Source organism: Schistocerca nitens, chromosome 6 (genome assembly GCF_023898315.1).
Source record: "Schistocerca nitens isolate TAMUIC-IGC-003100 chromosome 6, iqSchNite1.1, whole genome shotgun sequence".
Classification (NCBI taxonomy): domain Eukaryota; kingdom Metazoa; phylum Arthropoda; class Insecta; order Orthoptera; family Acrididae; genus Schistocerca; species Schistocerca nitens.
The window spans coordinates 86456800-86477419 of NC_064619.1; the positions used below are offsets into that span (position 1 = coordinate 86456800).

A 20620-nucleotide genomic window follows, 5' to 3' on the forward strand; every position below is an offset into this window, starting at 1 on the left:
TGGTCCTACGACACTCCCCTGCGGCACACCTGAAATCACTCTTACTTCGGAAGACTTCTCTCCATTGAGAATGACATGCTGCGTTCTGTTATCTAGCAACTCTTCAGTCCAACGCGTGTTTGTGCTATGAAACGATACGATACGGTTTTTGACAGTGCTACCAAGACGAACACGTAATTTAACCTTTATAACACAGCAATCCACAACATTCTACATAATAATTACCGATTTTATCAGATCTCGAAGTAATGCATATATATATATATATATATATATATATATATATATATATATATATATATATATATATATATATATAATCATTTTATTCGCAAAATTGCAAATTTTAAAATGAGATAAAAATCTGAAAAAGTGAAAAAAATTTCTGTCCTAACTCCCCTTAATAGCTTCTCGGAAAATATTATTTCCCAACTCTTCTGTTGCTCTCTCTCGAATGGGATTTATTATAACACTAGTATCGTCCGCAAAATGTACCAATTTTGCTTCATGACTGTTATATGGAAAGTAATCCACATGTAGAAGGAACAGGAGTGGACCTGAAATTGAAACCTGTGGGTCTCCATTTGTGATTTTTTTTTTTTTTCCCTTAGTCACCAAAATTTTCTACTCTTCATTGTCTGACTTATTCAGCACTATCTTTTGCATTCTGTTTGTCAAGTATGATTCAAACCAGTTGTGTATAAAGCCATCAGTTCCACAAAACCTGACTTTTTCTAAGAGACTATCATGATGTGCACAATAAGATGTCAAAGAAAGAACCCAAGAAGTACCAACTGCCAATATTTTAATGAAGGTTTGTAATATTTCATGAGTGAAAGTGTGAATAACATTGTCAGTCGAGCAACCTTCCTGGAAACCAAACTGTTATGTTCTGTGTAAATTGTTTCCACTTAGGTGTGTGACTGCTCTTGGATACGTGACTTTTTAGGATATTTTGGGAAAGCTATTAATAAGGAAATTGGACAATAATTGCTTAAGCCTATCTTGTGCCTTTTCTTATGGAGTGGTTTTATAATTGTATATTTTAACCTGTCTGAAAAAAAAAATTCCTGTGCCAGTGATGCGTTGCATATATCACTAAGGACATCACTTATTAAACTGGAACAACTTTACAAGTCATCGCTCACCTTTTATCTTCCTGTTTTCCCGATTATGCTTAACTTTTGGACACTATTGTTGATATTCAGTGATACACTCGACGATATACTAGTTTTGGATCAGATGCCATTGCAGAACCTCGGAAGGTACACAAATAAGCTATGTAGCAACAAACTTTCTCTGAGAATGACTGAGATAACGTGGAGCAATAAGTGTTTGGGTGGACAGTGGCTGGAGACAGTGACCCGCGGTCGTGTCCGCAGCCACCCGACGAACGTTCCCGACTGGGTGGACCTGACGGAGCACATGTGCGCCGTGACGAGCTCGGGCGAGGTGATGTGCATGCTGGGCATGATGGTGCCGGCGCATTGCCTCAGCGACTACCGCGGCTGGCCCCAGGACGAGCACAACTGCTCCTTCCACGTCGGCTCCTGGATGTTCACCAGCGAGCGGCTCTTCCTCAAAGATCTCCACGTAAGTACGACTGAAATCGAGACGTTCTCTGGCAACACGTATACAGCTGCTGTAGGTGCATTCACAATGCTGCACATATCTGAGGACTACAGAAGGGGAAAGCAGCCACAGGTGTCAAACGCAATTCTATGGACATCCACCCAACATAGGGCACACCAAAATTGAGAATTAACAACAAGCTAATGGGAATCGATAAGTCTTATCACTAAATGATTATCGACATGGTTTTACACTTCTGTTAGATTAGAGAATACCAATAGGCTATTAATTTTTTTATCGATACGAATCACGATGACTCTGTAATACACAACGTTTTCAGCGGCTGTAGAGTTTCTCCAGTCGGTATAGCTCACAGGGAACATTTTGGAAATTTGTAGTATGTTCCTATGGGACCAAAACGTTGTGGGCATCGGTCCCTAGGCTAACAAACTTTTTAATCTAACTTAAATTAACTCAAGCTAAGGACAACACAGACACCCTTGCCCTAGGAAGAATTCGAACCCCTGATGGGGGAGGGGGGGGGGGGGGGGTGAGGAGCCGCGCGAACCGTGGCAAGGCGCGGCCCCATAGGGAAGTGCAATACAGGTGATCGGGCAACTTAAATCTCAATCTTCGAAAGAAGGACGATGCAGTCTCGTGGAACACAGTTGGTTAAATTCAGAGCTCCTGTATTTGAGGATGACTGTGTTACTACACTACTGGCCATTAAAATTGATACACCACGAAGGTGACGTACTATAGACGCGAAATTTAACCGACAGGAAGAGGATGCTGTGATATGCAAAGTATCACAGAAGAGTATTTCAGATGTAAGTCTCGGAAAGGCATTGTAAAAGACAGTTATTTGATTCCCTGAAGAAACTAGGTTCTTATTAACTTCACTAGCCATGTTCAGAAAATGACTGTTAAATATTCATCAGTAACAGGAATATTTTTACTACGAACTGACTTTATATCGTCGACCTTGTGCTGCTGACCAGACACTTCCCTCACGACTAACTATTCGGTTTTAATTTTGTGCTGTGAATTAGCTATTCTATTTGCGTACCACATACTCTTTCCCTTCCTAATAATATTTTAAGCACCTTACGGTATTTTTTGTAATGGGCTGCTGTAGCTCGATTTGACTACTTCTAACAGTTTAATATAATTCCCACTTTCTTCTACATGATAACCTTACCCCACCAGTCAGCCACCTGAGCTGTCTTTTACTGCCACTATCCTGTTTAGAACGTTCTAATGGAAAGAAATTTTAAAAGAGCATGAGAAATGTGTTAAAGAAAGAGTTATATTTGTCATCTATGCTATCGGTACTATTTACATCCTGTCCCTCGTGTTCCTTAACGAGGTTAAAAAAAACTCTTTGGCCGTTGGAGTAGTTTTTCTACATAGTTTGTAATTATACACGGATGTCCGAAATGAAAACAATACACAGAAATTTTGCAAGGTTCGGTTATTTTGCAGCAAAATAGTGTAAACAAGTGGTAGTAAATTAGAAACAATGAAATGAATATACACTACTGCCCATTAAAATTGCTACACCACGAATATGACGTGCTACAGACGGAAATTTAACCGACAGGAAGAAGATGCTGTGATATGCAATGATTAGCTTTTCAGAGCATTCACACAAGGTTGGCGCCGGTGGCGATACCTACAACGTTCTGACATGAGGAAAGTTTCCAACCGATTTCTCATACACAAACAGCAGTTGACCGGCGTTGCCCGGTGAAACGTTGTTGTGATGCCTCGTGTAAGGAGGAGATATGCGTACCATCACGTTTCCGACTTTGATAAAGGTCGGTTTGTAGCCTATCGCGATTGCGGTTTATCGTATCGCGACGTTGCTGCTCGCGTTGGTCGAGATCCAATGACTGTTAGCAGAATATGGAATCGGTGGGTTCAGGAGGGTAATACGGAGCGCCGTGCTGGATCCCAACGACCTCGTATCACTAGCAGTCGATATGACAGGCATCTTATCCGCATGGCTGTAACGGATCGTGAAACCACGTCTCAATCCCTGAGTCAACAGATGGCGACGTTTGCAAGACAACAACCATCTGCACGAACAGTTCGACGACGGTTGCAGCAGCGTGGACTGTCAGCTCGGAGACCATCGCTGCGGTTACCCTTGACGCTGCATCACAGACAGGAGCGCCTGCGATGGTCATTTTTTCGGGTGAATCCGGTTCTGTTTACAGCATCATGATGGTCGCATCCGTGTTTGGCGACATCGCGTTGAACGCACATTGGAAGCGTGTATTCGTCATCGGCATACTGGCGTATCACCCGGCGTGATGGTATGGGGTGCCATTGGTTTCACGTCTCTGTCACCTCTTCTCCGCATTGACGGCACTTTGAACAGTGGACGTTACATTTCAGATGTGTTACGACCCGTCGCTCTACCTTTCATTCGATCCCTACGAAACCCTACATTTCAGCAGGATAATGCACGACCGCATGTTGCAGGTCCTGTACGGGCCTTTCTGGATACAGAAAATGTTAGACTGCTGCCCTGGCCAGCACATTCTCCAGATCTCTCACCAATTGGAAACGCCTGGTCAATGGTGGTCGAGCAACTATCTCTGTTTGACTCAATGCCCAGGCGTATTAAGGCCGTTATTACGGCCAGAGGTGTTTGTTCTGGGTATTGATTTCTCAGGATCTATGCACCCAAATTGCGTGAAAATGTAATCACATGTCAGTTGTAGTGTAATATATTTGTCCAATGAATACCCGTTTATCATCTGCATTTCTTCTTGGTGTAGGAATTTTAATGGCCAGTAGTGTATGTTCTACAGAAATGATTAGCTTTTGAACCATGTTGGCCCGCGCTTACACGGTCAACATCAATATCGCGGCGCAACATCATCTACCGGTAAAATGTGGTTGTGGCTCTCATTGTCACTATAAACGGAAGTTAATGGATTAGTGTGAGTTGAGCAGACGTGCAGGATGACTACAGACGTATGTGCGAACCCTACCATCAAATCAGAGGGCGTATTATTGGCATGGGAGGATGTGATGCATCCATCCAGGAAATCGCTGCTAGTGTTGGACGAAGTGTTTCGGCAGTGCAACGGGTGTGGGCAGGATGGTCGATAGAAAGATGAAATGGGTCAGGTCGCACCACACAAGACCACCCCGCAAGAAGAACGACACCTCATCCGAAAGGCATTGCAGGGCAGATCTGCGTCCTCCTCAGATCTGGCGCAACAGTGGGACAGTGTAACACGTCGTACCATATCAGGAGTGACAGTCGGTCGCCGTTTATTACGTCAAGGGTTACGTGCGCGTGGTCCACTTCTCCGCCTACCTTTGACAAATATGCAGAAACATGCTAGACAGCAATGGTGTACGGTACGACGTCACTGAGGATAGGAGTAGCATCAGACAATGTTTCCGGACGAATGCAGGTTCTCTTTGAAGATGATGGCCGCATTTTGGTTCGCCGCAGATAGGGAGAGCGGCATCACAGTGACTGCATTCGCACAAGACATACAGTGCCAGCTCAAGGCCTTATGGTGTGGGATGCTACCGTGTACAGCCACAAATCACAATTGGTGTGTGTCCAGGGCACTGTGACCAGTGTGACCTTCGTGAATGACATCCTGCGCCCTGTAGCCATTCCCCTTCTGCACAACGTCCAAGACGCCATTTTTCAGCAAGACAATGCATGACCACTTGTTGCTGGATGAACACTTGCCTTTTTTGGTGTCACAGGATGTCAACCTTTTGTCCTGGCCCGCCAGATAACCAGACTTGTCGCCAGTCGAAAATGTGTGGGGTATGGTGAAGCAATGGGAGCACTGCTGTGACCCTTTGCCACCTACCACAAATGAACTTTGGAACCAGGTGAATGCAGCATAGATGGCTATACAACAGGACGCCATTCGCCCCCTTACACGCGGCGATGCCGTCACGCATGGAACAAGCTGTCAGGGCCCATGGCGGACCCTATGCCTACTAGGCAACAGGACACACGCTGCACCGAGGCGACTGAAATGTTAATCATTTTTGCAAAGCATACTGATGTCACTATCCTTGTGAATATGAATGTCCTATCTCCAGTCGTTCAAGGTGTTCTGTTTTTTTCTGAACATGAGTATATATTTCGTCAGAGATCACGACAAAAAGATGAGATAGATCAGGACACATATAGGGTCTAGGGGCTGTTTGGTCACAGAATTGATTGCCCTCTGCAATAAAGAAAACTGAGTGAAGGAATAAACGATGAACTTGATCGGTTGTCATGTGATGTTTGCCCAGACCAAATGCCACAAATAACAGGGTAGCGTCTTTGAAAAAAGTTCCTGGGTCTCTTTTCGCACGTTGGCACAACTTGAAAAAAATTTAATAAAAACGATCAGCAATAGCGGCCTAAGACCTCTAGCACAAGAAGTCACCGTCGTTTTGCCAAAGACCTTATCGTAGAGGGTAGAGGAGTGGACAGACTTTCAGGGCACTCTCTTGCCCATGGGGTGGGAAACTGCCCCGAAAAGGCGGAAGAAGCAGCAATGATCAACGGTATGAGGATTGGGAAGGCAATGGAAACCACTGCAGTAAAGACACATAATGTATATCCAAGGGATATGTGGCCTGTAATTGAAAAAAGTGTCATGATGATCTCTCCACTGGCAAAAGATTCTGGATTAGCCTCCCATTCGGCTCTCTGGGAGGGGACTGCCGAGGGCGAGTAGATGATGAGAAAAAATGTAATAACCAATGATGGGATATTATTCTACGAGTTGCAGCATGGAATGTCAGAAGTTTGAAAGTAGTAGGAAAGCAAGGAAATCTGAAAATGGAAATACAAAGGCTCCATCTAGACATAGTGAGGATCAATGAGGTGAAATGGAAAGATGACAAGTGTGTCTGGACTGAGGAATATAGGGGTAGTATCAACAGTAGCATAAAATCGTGAAACTGGAGTAGGATTCGTTACGAATAGGAAGGTAGGGCAGAGAGTGAGTTACTGTGACTAATTCAGTGATATGCTTGTTCTCATCATAATTTACAACAAAAAACGCCGACAACAATAGTTCAGGTATACGTGCCGACATCAGAAGCATAAGACAAAGAGACAGAGATAGTACATGAGGATACTGACTGAGTAATTCACTATGTTAAGGGAGATGAAACTCAATTGTCATGGGTACTGCAATCCAGTTATAAACTAGTAATAGCGAATGCTCTCTTCAAGAATAGTAAGAGGAGGTATACATCGAAAAGCCCCAGAGACATGGGACGTTTCCATTTCGATTACATCATGGTGTAACCTCTCCCTTCCTAATCGACTTACTGGATTCGATATAGTTGATGCGTATGCCTAATGAAATGTTACAGCGAGAGAGGCTATCGTTACAAAAGGAAAATAATACCGGTTAGTTGGAGGAAAGTGTACAACATACCCTTCAGAAGGAAGAATCTATTCTAAACCTAATATAAATACTGATAATAATTTTGAAATGGGTGGAACATAGTGCAATCGGTGACGAACAACACGGGGAGGGGAGGGGGGGAGGGAGGGTACCAGGTAATATTTTTAATACAAAAAATACTGATTAGCAAAAAAGGGATAATTAAACGGTCGCCAGCCCACTTGGGCAATGAATCCCAAGATCTTAAAAAAAAGTAATGACAAAGGAAATTAAAATAATCACTTTCGTGGCAATATAACGTTGTTACACTTTTCCACAACACAACAGTTCACGAGAAAATAAATGAATCAGAAAGCACTGAGTCTGTACTTAGTTAATTTGAAATAATAAATTTTGAAAGCAAAGTTAAATGAAGTTACTGGTTAAATAAATGACTGGCTGTAACAAACTTCGTTATGTAAAAAAATGACCTTCAGTAACTTCAGCCTGTCGTAATGTAAAATTTGGATAAGGGCTACCAATTTACTTTTGATTATCGAAAGATTGAATTGAATTTACTTTAAGCACACGAGCAACTGAACTTACTTTTAACATAAGAGTAAAAAGGTACTTACCTAGCCAGCAGAAGTCACTAGCTAAGCTAAATACAAAATACATGAAATTGTTCACTCTTAATTTGTGCTGTATCTTTAGTTACTAATTTTGCCAGTAAAATTTTATGTTACTTTAAGTGAGTGATGTTAATACACAAAATTGCAAATTCGTTAAGCCTCTGTTATGCAATTCAATAATGAACAATTACCGAAGCAGCAAAATTTAGACTGAAACTAGTCATCAGCAAACAAACAACACTGGCAGTAAATAGTTCATAAATTTTCATATTTTTACGAGACTCGGTGATTGAATGGAAAGAAAAGGGACACTGCTTAGTAATAATGTCTTAGGACAATGACAACACCGATGCCCTACAAGTTTTAACTATTGCAGTTTATTATTCAAGAAAAATATTAAAGTTTGTGAAGGAAATGTCACCTGGTAAAGCCTATACAATACTAGTAACACACTGTCACTTAACATCTGTCCGCCCTGATGGCTGAATGGTCAGTGTGACGGACTGCCGTCCTAAGGGTCCCGGGTTCGATTCCTGGCTGCATCAGGGATTTCCTCCGCTCAGGGATTGGGTGTTGTGTTGTATTCATCATTTCATCCCCATCTGGCTTGCAGGTCGCCCAATGTGGCGTCGAATGTAATAAGACCTGCTCCAAGGCGGCCGGACCTGCCCCGTAAGGGGCCTCCCGGCCAATGACGCCAAACGCTCATTTCCATTTTTTACTTAACAGTCTTACAATGCCGTAGGTGTGTGGACGACGGAGAATGTGTCGGTGACAATGCTGAATTGCTGCTGTTTGCGAACCACGAGTCGTTTTCAGAGACACGGATAATTGCGGGACAGGCAATAGTTGGAACTGCAGCTTGGTCCGCCTGTCCTCTCATACCATACTCTCAATGCTCTCCGGTTAATGAATTAAGTGCACCTACACGGGCGCGAACGTAACTGCACACCGCGTCTGCGGGAGCGCGCCCAACAAACACCTCCGCCCTCTTTCATGGCTCAGGCTCCTCTGCTTCCTCTCTGCCCGCAACGCGACAGACTCTCCATACGCAAACATTTCGTCGTTGCTGTCGATTCATTTAAATAAAGTTCCCTTGGTTATTACTCAGAAATTTACAATTACATTATAATTACAATCAATTATATACATTCACAAATAAATACATTATTATATCCATTACATGTTAAATATACACTACTGGCCATTAAAATTGCTACACCAAGAAGACATGCAGATGATAAACGGGTATTCATTGGACAAATATATTACACTGGAACTGACATCTGATTGATTACATTTTCACGCAATTTGGGTGCATAGATCCCGAGAAATCAACACGCAGAACAAACACCTCTGGCCGTAATAACGGCCTTAATACGCCTGGGCATTGAGTCAAACAGAGCTTGGATGGCGTGTACAGGTACAGCTGCCCATGCAGCTTCAACACGATACCACAGTTCATCAAGAGCAGTGACTGGCGTATTGTGACGAGCTAGTTGCTCGGCCACCATTGACCAGACGTTTTCAATTGGTGAGAGATCTGGAGAAAGTGCTGGCCAGGGCAGCAGTCGAAAATTTTCTGTATCCAGAAAGGCCCGTACAGGACCCGCAACATGGGGTCGTGCATTATCCTGCTGAAATGTAGGGTTTCGCAGGGATCGAATGAAGGGTAGAGCCACGGGTCGTAACATATCTGAAATGTAACGTCCACTGTTCAAAGTGCCGTCAATGCGGACAAGAGGTGATCGAGACGTGTAACCAATGGCACCCCATACCATCACACCGGGTGATACGCCAGTATGCCGATGACGAATACACGCTTCCAATGTGCGTTCAACGCGATGTCGCCAAACACGGATGCGACCATCATAATGCTGTAAACAGAACCGGATTCACCCGAAAAAATGACCATCGCAGGCGCTCCTGTCTGTGATGCAGCGTCAAGGGTAACCGCAGCCATGGTCTCCGAGCTGATAGTCCATGCTGCTGCAACCGTCGTCGAACTGTTTGTGCAGATGGTTGTTGTCTTGCAAACGTCCCCATCTGTTGACTCAGGGATCGAGACGTGGCTGCACGATCCGTTACAGCCATGCGGATAAGATGCCTGTCATCTCGACTGCTAGTGATACGAGGCCGTTGGGATCCAGCACGTCGTTCCGTATTACCCTCCTGAAGCACCGATTCCATATTCTGCTAACAGTCATTGCATCTCGACCAACGCGAGCAGCAATGTCGCAATACGATAAACCGCAATCGCGATAGGCTACAATCCGACCTTTATCAAAGTCGGAAACGTGATGGTACGCATTTATCCTCTTTACACGAGGTATCACAACAACGTTTCACCAGGCAACGCCTGTCAACTGCTGTTTGTGTATGAGAAATCGGTTGGAAAGTTTCCTCATGTCAGCACGTTGTAGGTGTCGCCACCGGCGCCAACCTTGTGTGAATGCTCTGAAAAGCTAATCATTTGCATATCACAGCATCTTTTTCCTGTCGGTTAAATTTCACGTCTGTAGTACGTCATCTTCGTGGTGTAGCAATTTTAACATCCAATAGTGTATATACAGTCACAAATACACTATTATATCCATCGCATGTTAAATATAGTTTCTGTAACAAAGCTCACAGATTCAGAATTAGAAGTACAGTACAAGTTATCAACGTATATTAAACGGCGAAAAATTTTGGATGGTGCAGAAGATATTTTATCCGCATTTTCGGTGTTACAATTGTCCGACTGGATTGTAAGGCGTACCCAGGAGCAGATATGGACTCCGATCAGAATTTAGTCATGTCAAAGAGGAGACTGAAGTGTAAGAGGCTCTACAGAAGAATCGGTGTGGGAGGAAGTGGGAAATTGATGTGCTGAAGCAGGATGAGACGCCTTTGATGTTCGCCAAAGTTTTGGATACTGCGATAATGAAAGACACAGTAGGCAGGCCAGTTGAAGAGGAGTGGATATCTCTACGAAGAGAAATCACAGATACTGGAAAGACAAACAGACACATTGGAAAGGTAACTGGTACGAAACCTTTGCTAACAGAAGAAATACAGGGTGTATCAAAAAGAATCATCCGATTTGGCACGCCTATATTTATGAAGCTAATAAACATGTGCAATGAATTTTGTTTTTCGATGAACGGGAAACTCAAAAAGATTTTTTTTTCATACCTTTCGTAGGTGTTCCATATACCCCCTTGAGATGCACGGCATATACCAAAGCAGTATTCAAACTGTTCCCACACTGCAGCGAGCATGTCTTGAGTTACAGCTTCAATAGCTGCTCGCTGTTATGCGATGTTTCAGTTCATTCATTGTTGTTGGTAGTGTAGGCACATAAACATAGTCTTTTATAACCCCCTCCCTCCCCGAAAGAAATAATAACATACAGTCAGGCCAGTGATGTAAGGCTGAATCATTTGGTCCAGTACGACCCATCAATCGTTTAGTAACCCTTTGATTTAAACATTCCCGCACTTCCAGATGTCAGTGTGGCGGTGCCCCATTCTTTTGGTAAATTAAGTCGTTCGAATCCGTCTCCAACTGTGGGAAAAGAAAGTTCTCAAGCATATCGAGATATGTGCTTCCTGTAACAGTGTTCTCGTCAAAGAAAAATGGATCATACATCTTTTCCAGTGAAACTGCACAAAACACATTACATTTCGGAGCGTCCCTCTCATGTTGTTCAACTTCATGTGGTCGTTCCGTGCCCCACGTTCTCACTTTATAACGGTTCGCCTTTCCATTTAAATGGAATTTTGCCTCGTCACTAAACACTAAGCGTGGAAGAAAACTGTCATCCTCCATCTTGCCAAGAACGAAATTACTATGGAGGATGAGTTCGACGTCAGTATCAGATACTCGGGGACGCCCCGGCGATTTACCTTTACACAAACAACCTGTTTTTCGGAATTGTTCATGCCATCAAAGATTCAGTCCTGTCGTGACTCTTGATAATGGAAACACAACTGAAGAAAAACAAAGACACGCTCATAGGATCTGTCGCCCTGGAAAAATGGTTCGACGATGTAAAATGGAGCTAGATGTTCGAAATTCTGAGAAAAATGGGAATAAACTATAGAGGAACACGGGTGATATACAGTATATACTACACTCCTGGAAATTGAAATAAGAACACCGTGAATTCATTGTCCCAGGAAGGGGAAACTTTATTGACACATTCCTGGGGTCAGATACATCACATGATCACACTGACAGAACCACAGGCGCACAGACACAGGCAACAGAGCATGCACAATGTCGGCACTAGTACAGTGTATATCCACCTTTCGCAGCAATGCAGGCTGCTATTCTCCCATGGAGACGATCGTAGAGATGCTGGATGTAGTCCTGTGGAACGGCTTGCCATGCCATTTCCACCTGGCGCCTCAGTTGGACCAGCGTTCGTGCTGGACGTGCAGACCGCGTGAGACGACGCTTCATCCAGTCCCAAACATGCTCAATGGGGGACAGATCCGGAGATCTTGCTGGCCAGGGTAGTTGACTTACACCTTCTAGAGCACGTTGGGTGGCACGGGATACATGCGGACGTGCATTGTCCTGTTGGAACAGCAAGTTCCCTTGCCGGTCTAGGAATGGTAGAACGATGGGTTCGATGACGGTTTGGATGTACCGTGCACTATTCAGTGTCCCCTCGACGATCACCAGTGGTGTACGGCCAGTGTATGAGATCGCTCCCCACACCATGATGCCGGGTGTTGGCCCTGTGTGCCACGGTCGTATGCAGTCCTGATTGTGGCGCTCACCTGCACGGCGCCAAACACGCATACGACCATCATTGGCACCAACGCAGAAGCGACTCTCATCGCTGAAGACGACACGTCCCTCCATTCACGCCTGTCGCGACACCACTGGAGGCGGGCTGCACGATGTTGGGGCGTGAGCGGAAGACGGCCTAACGGTGTGCGGGACCGTAGCCCAGCTTCATGGAGACGGTTGCGAATGGTCCTCGCCGATACCCCAGGAGCAACAGTGTCCCTAATTTGCTGGGAAGTGGCGGTGCGGTCCCCTACGGCACTGCGTAGGATCCTACGGTCTTGGCGTGCATCCGTGCGTCGCTGTGGTCCGGTCCCAGGTCGACGGGCACGTGCACCTTCCGCCGACCACTGGCGACAACATCGATGTACTGTGGAGACCTCACGCCCCACGTGTTGAGCAATTCGGCGGTACGTCCACCCGGCCTCCCGCATGCCCACTATACGCCCTCGCTCAAAGTCCGTCAACTGCACATACGGTTCACGTCCACGCTGTCGCGGCATGCTACCAGTGTTAAAGACTGCGATGGAGCTCCGTATGCCACGGCAAACTGGCTGACACTGACGGCGGCGGTGCACAAATGCTGCGCAGCTAGCGCCATTCGACGGCCAACACCGCGGTTCCTGGTGTGTCCGCTGTGCCGTGCGTGTGATCATTGCTTGTACAGCCCTCTCGCAGTGTCCGGAGCAAGTATGGTGGGTCTGACACACCGGTGTCAATGTGTTCTTTTTTCCATTTCCAGGAGTGTAGAACCAAGAAGGAAGAATAACAGTGGGAGACTGAAACTAAGTGGTCGGATTAAACTATGATGTGAAAAAGCTACTGTTTGCGTGAAACTATGGTCCGATGTCATAGAGAGGCTAATGGCCTTCATCCGATCAAGTTAATTAAATAAATAGAAAAGGCGCAAGACAGAGACGCCTACTTTCGCCCCTGCTATTTAACCTATACATCGAAGAATCAATGATGGAAGTAAAAGAAAGTTAGAGTGGGGTTAAAATTCAGACTGAAAAGACAGCAGTGATAGGATTAGCTGATGATATTGCTATCATCAGTGAAGATGAAGAAGGATTACAGGATATACTGAATGTAACGAACAGTCTCATGACTACAGAATGTAGATGAAGGGTAAATTGAAGAAACACGAAAGAAATGAGAAGTAGCAGAGATGAGAACAACTTAACATCAAAATTGGTGATTACTAAGTAGACGAAGGTAAGGAATTCTGCCACCTTGGAAGCAAAATAACCCATGGTGGACGAGGCAAGGAGGACATAAAAAGAACACTAAAACTGGCAAAAAGGGCATTCCTGGTCAAAATAAGTCTACTAGTATTAAACAGACTTTAACTTGAGGAGTAAATTTCTGAGAATGTACATTTGGAGGACGCATTATATTTATTTATTTAGCGTATGGCTCATAACATCACAGTAAAAATTACAGAAACAACAAGATTTAATATATATAAAAGTAGGGGGACAACCTTCGTGTCAGCGCACGTTGCATTGTTGCCAAATTTATTCAAGATGGCGGCGATGACGTCATCCAAGATGGTGGCATGTAGACTTGGCAACATCGCATGACGTCATCCAAGATGGCGGATTTTGGCGGGAGAATAGTCCAATTGTGCTACGTCCACTAACCTAACCTCAAGAAAAAATGGCGGGAAGTTTGAATTTTGGCAGGAAAATGGTCCAATTATGCTACATCCACTAATCTAAGCTTCCAGAAGAAAAAATGGCGGGAAGTTTCAATTTTGGCGGGAAAATAGTCCAATTGTGCTACGTCCACTAACCTAAGCCTCCAGTAGAAAAAAATGGCGGGAAGTTTGAATTCCAACAGGATAATGCATGCAAAACCGTACTTCCCTTTATTATTATTCATTATCATTCATTATAATTTATTAACATTCATTATCATTCATTGTCATTTATTATCATTCATTATCATTGATTATCATTTATTATTATTTATTATTATTGACCTGCGTCCACTACAAAATACCCTTCAAATTCAAATTCCTACACAATAATGACTGCAGAACCTTACTTTTGTTTATTATTATTCATTATCGTTTATTAACATTCATTATCATCCATTGTCATTCATTATCATTTATTATTATAGGCCTACCTCCACTAGAAAATTACGCCAAATTCAAATTCCAACACGATATTCTCTCGAAAACTGTACTTCTATGTATTATTATCATTTATTATTTATTCAAGATGTCCGATTTTCTCGGTGACAAACCCATTCTCCTTACATCCATAACAAAAATCTATCACAAGTTCAAATCCCCAACACCATAATTGACCACATGTACAAACTTTCTCCATCACTTATCTTTTTTCACTGGTAGTCTATCATAATCGCATCAAATAATAAATTGCACTTATAGTAACGTATTTCACGTCCTTTGATTTTGCAGGGGGGAAGGGGCTGAAGACTTTATTTCAAGCAGTACGGTCATCACTTGTTCTCCAACATAGTCAGCACGCACATCTTTGATATCGCAGTGCAGTCACCACGACGGCCGCGCTCCATCTGAATTAGTTCAAATCCTCGCCACCCCCTGGCCAGCGCGCGGAGACACTGGCTACGCCTGTCACGTGAGGCGGGGGGCGAGCCCAGCGATCGCTCCCACGTCGTAAACATGTTTTCGCTGGACACGCTGGAACTTGTCGAGTTTGACGTCACAGCGGCCCGTTGTCCGCTCACCATGTGTATTCATCGCCTCCACACGTTTCCCACCAAAACTGTCTCCCTCCGAGCTGAATCACACAACGGTCGGCCGTTTCCCTGCAACCCTTTCGGCGCCATGTTCAAACCTGTCGATGCCGACCTCACACAGCCGTTCGCCACGTGTCCCTGTGCGAGCGAGAACGCAGTGCTACACTTTTGGCGGCAAAGTTTGCTCGACAGTGGAATCCGCCATGACTATATGACAGCACCTTTGGACCGCACGAGAATGCCCGCTAACTGACTCGCTCTCGCGCGCGCGTAATAACTGTACAATCGCTGCGCCGCCTCCCTGCTCACGTCACACACCCTCCATACACGCGACGGACATTGCCTTCTGTAAATACATGGAAAATGACTCTTTATTTAAGACATTATGGTCATGCAGATGTGTCCCAACTGACTTCTCCATGCTCACACAGCGAAACTCCAGAGCGCAGCTGACGTACGTGCGTCCGGCTGAGCCCGCTCCCTGGCCCGTTGACATCAAGCACACCCCCACAGCCAGCGCGACAGGTAGGCGGCGGCGAGTGGCACCTGAGGGTCCCGCCACAAATGGTCGGCCGCGCCTGCGAGCACCTAACACCGGACACGATGTTTCCTGTCGACCGCGTTCCGTACAAAGGATACGTTTGGAGCCAGAGTTTGACCGACAGTAGAATCCACCATGACCATATAACAGCGCGTTTGCTCGTTGCGAGAACGCTCGCTAATTCACTCTCACCACCCCGCTATATTAAATAATTACATTTACGATTTCATATACATATTCAAACGTATTCAACTCCCTAATTTCAACTACTTTTCCAGGACCAGACCACCACCTCTGCCTCCTCCTAGGAACCAGCGCCAAGTTTGAAATCTGCCAGTAAACAAAGCTCACTTGCGCTTCCACCACCAACCTAAGAAAATTGTTTCAGACTAAGCCACCAGCACTCAACCTCTTCCTACACGTTTCTGGTAAACGGACTCACCCTGCACTAGGTCCACGGACCGAGGAACAAATTTACTTTATTTAGGAATGGAGTATATACAGGGTGTTTCAAAAATGACCGGTATATTTGAAACGGCAATAAAAACTAAACGAGCAGCGATAGAAATACACCGTTTGTTGCAATATGCTTGGGACAACAGTACATTTTCAGGCGGACAAACTTTCGAAATTACAGTAGTTACAATTTTCAACAACAGATGGCGCTGCAAGTGATGTGAAAGATATAGAAGACAACGCAGTCTGTGGGTGCGCCATTCTGTACGTCGTCTTTCTGCTGTAAGCGTGTGCTGTTCACAACGTGCAAGTGTGCTGTAGACAACATGGTTTATTCCTTAGAACAGAGGATTTTTCTGGTGTTGGAATTCCACCGCCTAGAACACAGTGTTGTTGCAAGAAGACGAAGTTTTCAACGGAGGTTTAATGTAACCAAAGGACCGAAAAGCGATACAATAAAGGATCTGTTTGAAAAATTTCAACGGACTGGGAACGTGACGGATGAACGTGCTGGCAACCACAGAGGGCAACGCGCAGCTAGTGCAGCAGGTGATCCAACAGCGGCCTCGGGTTTCCGTTCGCCGTGTTGCAGCTGCGGTCCAAATGACGCCAACGTTCACGTATCGTCTCATGCGCCAGAGTTTACACCTCTATCCATACAAAATTCAAACGCGGCAACCCCTCAGCGCCGCTACCATTGCTGCACGAGAGACATTCGCTAACGATATAGTGCACAGGATTGATGACGGCGATATGCATGTGGGCAGCATTTGGTTTACTGACGAAGCTTATTTTTACCTGGACGGCGTCGTCAATAAACAGAACTGGCGCATATGGGGAACCGAAAAGTCCCATGTTGCAGTCCCATCGTCCCTGCATCCTCAAAAAGTACTGGTCTGGGCCGCCATTTCTTCCAAAGGAATCATTGGCCCATTTTTCAGATCCGAAACGATTACTGCATCACGCTATCTGGACATTCTTCGTGAATTTGTGGCGGTACAAACTGCCTTAGACGACATTGCGAACACCTCGTGGTTTATGCAAGATGGTGCCCGGCCACATCGCACGGCCGACGTCTTTAATTTCCTGAATGAATATTTCGATGATCGTGTGATTGCTTTGGGCTATCCGAAACATACAGGAGGCGGCGTGGATTGGCCTCCCTATTCGCCAGACATGAACCCCTGTGACTTCTTTCTGTGGGGACACTTGAAAGACCAGGTGTACCGCCAGAATCCAGAAACAATTGAACAGCTGAAGCAGTACATCTCATCTGCATGTGAAGCCATTCCGCCAGACACGTTGTCAAAGGTTTCGGGTAATTTCATTCAGAGACTACGCCATATTATTGCTACGCATGGTGGATATGTGGAAAATATCGTACTATAGAGTTTCCCAGACCGCAGCGCCATCTGTTGTTGAAAATTGTAACTACTGTAATTTCGAAAGTTTGTCTGCCTGAAAATGTACTGTTGTCCCAAGCATATTGCAACAAACGGTGTATGTCTATCGCTGCTCGTTTAGTTTTTATTGCCGTTTCAAATATACCGGTCATTTTTGAAACACCCTGTATATCACACCGAGATGTCCCACATCATACAGACCTGCAAATCACTCCTACATAACTCATTTATAATGTTCTAGACACACGCTTGCTAATTGTAAACAGTTAAAAATAACTCATAGCACAGCCTACAGACATGCGAACCACTCGTAAATAATGCAAAACATTTACGTCCAAATAGCCAAACAATTGCTAATTTTCGGAAATAATTTCAGTGCATAGGCTGATTGAAGGAGGAACGAGTGTACTTTATTTATTTGCAACATATCTTTTTGAAACTTTTACTTCTCATAGGTTTAGATATGTAAGGCTGACATATGGCAGTTTCTGATCTCCAGTAGTGCACTACACTTGGCAACACAACCACACCCATCAAGATATTCATTCCAATCCAGACATGTAACTCCTCTACAGATAAATTTGTCCAGTTATTTGTCTATTCACTCACATTCTGACCAGATTGCCGTTATTGCGCAAAAACAGCTCAGACTGCGCTATGCTGCTCGGGGAAGTAAGGAAGGACTGCACTCTATTTACACTCCTGGAAATTGAAATAAGAACACCGTGAATTCATTGTCCCAGGAAGGGGAAACTTTATTGACACATTCCTGGGGTCAGTTACATCACATGATCACACTGACGGAACCACAGGCACATAGACACAGGCAACAGAGTATGCACAATGTCGGCACTAGTACAGTGTATATCCACCTTTCGCAGCAATGCAGGCTGCTATTCTCCCATGGAGACGATCGTAGAGATGCTGGATGTAGTCCTGTGGAACGGCTTGCCATGCCATTTCCACCTGGCGCCTCAGTTGGACCAGCGTTCGTGCTGGACGTGCAGACCGCGTGAGACGACGCTTCATCCAGTCCCAAACATGCTCAATGGGGGACAGATCCGGAGATCTTGCTGGACAGGGTAGTTGACTTACACCTTCTAGAGCACGTTGGGTGGCACGGGATACATGCGGACGTGCATTGTCCTGTTGGAACAGCAAGTTCCCTTGCCGGCCTAGGAATGGTAGAACGATGGGTTCGATGACGGTTTGGATGTACCGTGTACTATTCAGTGTCCCCTCGACGATCACCAGTGGTGTACGGCCAGTGTAGGAGATCGCTCCCAACACCATGATGCCGGGTGTTGGCCCTGTGTGCCTCGGTCGTATGCAGTCCTGATTGTGGCGCTCACCTGCACGGCGCCAAACACGCATACGACCATCATTGGCACCAAGGCAGAAGCGACTCTCATCGCTGAAGACGACACGTCTCCATTCGTCCCTCCATTCACGCCTGTCGCGACACCACTGGAGGCGGGCTGCACGATGTTGGGGCGTGAGCGGAAGACGGCCTAACGGTGTGCGGGACCGTAGCCCAGCTTCATGGAGAGGGTTGCGAATGGTCCTCGCCGATACCCCAGGAGCAACAGTGTCCCTAATTTGCTGGGAAGTGGCGGTGCGGTCCCCTACGGCACTGCGTAGGATCCTACGGTCTTGGCGTGCATCCGTGCGTCGCTGCGGTCCGGTCCCAGGTCGACGGGCACGTGCACCTTCCGCCGACCACTGGCGACAACATCGATGTACTGTGGAGACCTCACGCCCCACGTGTTGAGCAATTCGGCAGTACGTCCACCCGGCCTCCCGCATGCCCACTATACGCCCTCGCTCAAAGTCCGTCAACTGCACATACGGTTCACGTCCACGCTGTTGCGGCATGCTACCAGTGTTAAAGACTGCGATGGAGCTCCGTATGCCACGGCAAACTGGCTGACACTGACGGCGGCGGTGCACAAATGCTGCGCAGCTAGCGCCATTCGACGGCCAACACCGCGGTTCCTGGTGTGTCCGCTGTGCCGTGCGTGTGATCATTGCTTGTACAGCCCTCTCGCAGTGTCCGGAGCAAGTATGGTGGGTCTGACACACCGGTGTCAATGTGTTCTTTTTTCCATTTCCAGGAGTGTATTTGGAGCACTTTTATTTAGTCGTGGAGTATATTTGCCACAAAACACCCACACTGATCCCACTGTGGTCATCTGATACAGGCCAAAAAAAACGTAAACAACTCCTAATTTCACCGCACAATACCAAATAGCTCTTAAATAATGCACTACACAATATCAGCAGACGAGCTCTGTACTCTTAAACTCTCCAAATAAAGCACCGCACAGTGCAGAGACATGCTCGCAAAATAGTCCAACGGACGCGCCCAAACACCACCAGCTGCCAAACCGACCAAAAAGTCTCTGCTCGGCCTCCCCCAAACATGACGTCAACACAGTCGCATTCACACTTATCACCGGAGCAATTGATACCCCCTATGTCCTTAGATTACGCTCCATGCAGGTCACGCACGCGTGCGGTCGGCGGGGAAGGGGATTCCAGACTCTCCAGCCAAGTTCATCTTCTGAGCGCTCGTGACAGCCGACACATGTGAAAGCTGCATTGTTCTTCTCATGTATACCGCAGGTGTCTCAGGTCTAGACCTGCCTTCACGTCTATTCTCAGATTAGCTCATAGCTCGTTGACACAATCGATTAACGCGGCCGGGAAAACATTTACTACTCGCATGCAACCGAGATGGTGACGGAAAAACCAAATCACTCTGATCAGTGCTGCAGGCGCGTGTAATCATTAAGAACACTCTTTATACAACTTATTTAACCATACAGTCTATCTATCACACTATCACAAAACACCAATCCCTGGACCATGTTCCACAGCCCACAGACACACACCCAATCATAATTTCAGTACACACTATAGCAAACTGGTACTAAATAATACATCACACAGATGTGTAGATATGCTCAGTACTCGTAAACTATACCAATAACACATAGCAGAGCCTGCAGATCCACTCGCGAAATAACTCAGCAGACGTGTGCAGGGCCCCCACTCTGCACCCTGCCCACATGATCGTGAAGTCACCCATCCGTCTGATTTCAGACCTCGCACAGCCCC

At 45.6% G+C, this 20620-nt stretch overlaps 1 protein-coding gene across 1 annotated transcript in view; it reads left to right on the plus strand.

The window, feature by feature from the left end:
• Nucleotides 1–20620, plus strand: part of LOC126263237 (5-hydroxytryptamine receptor 3A-like) — a 245169-nt gene that overhangs the window by 127082 nt on the left and 97467 nt on the right. The window contains exon 7 of the mRNA XM_049960321.1: nt 1383–1593. Within this exon, the coding sequence (XP_049816278.1) occupies nt 1383–1593 (211 nt within the window). The remainder of the gene's footprint in view (nt 1–1382; nt 1594–20620) is intronic.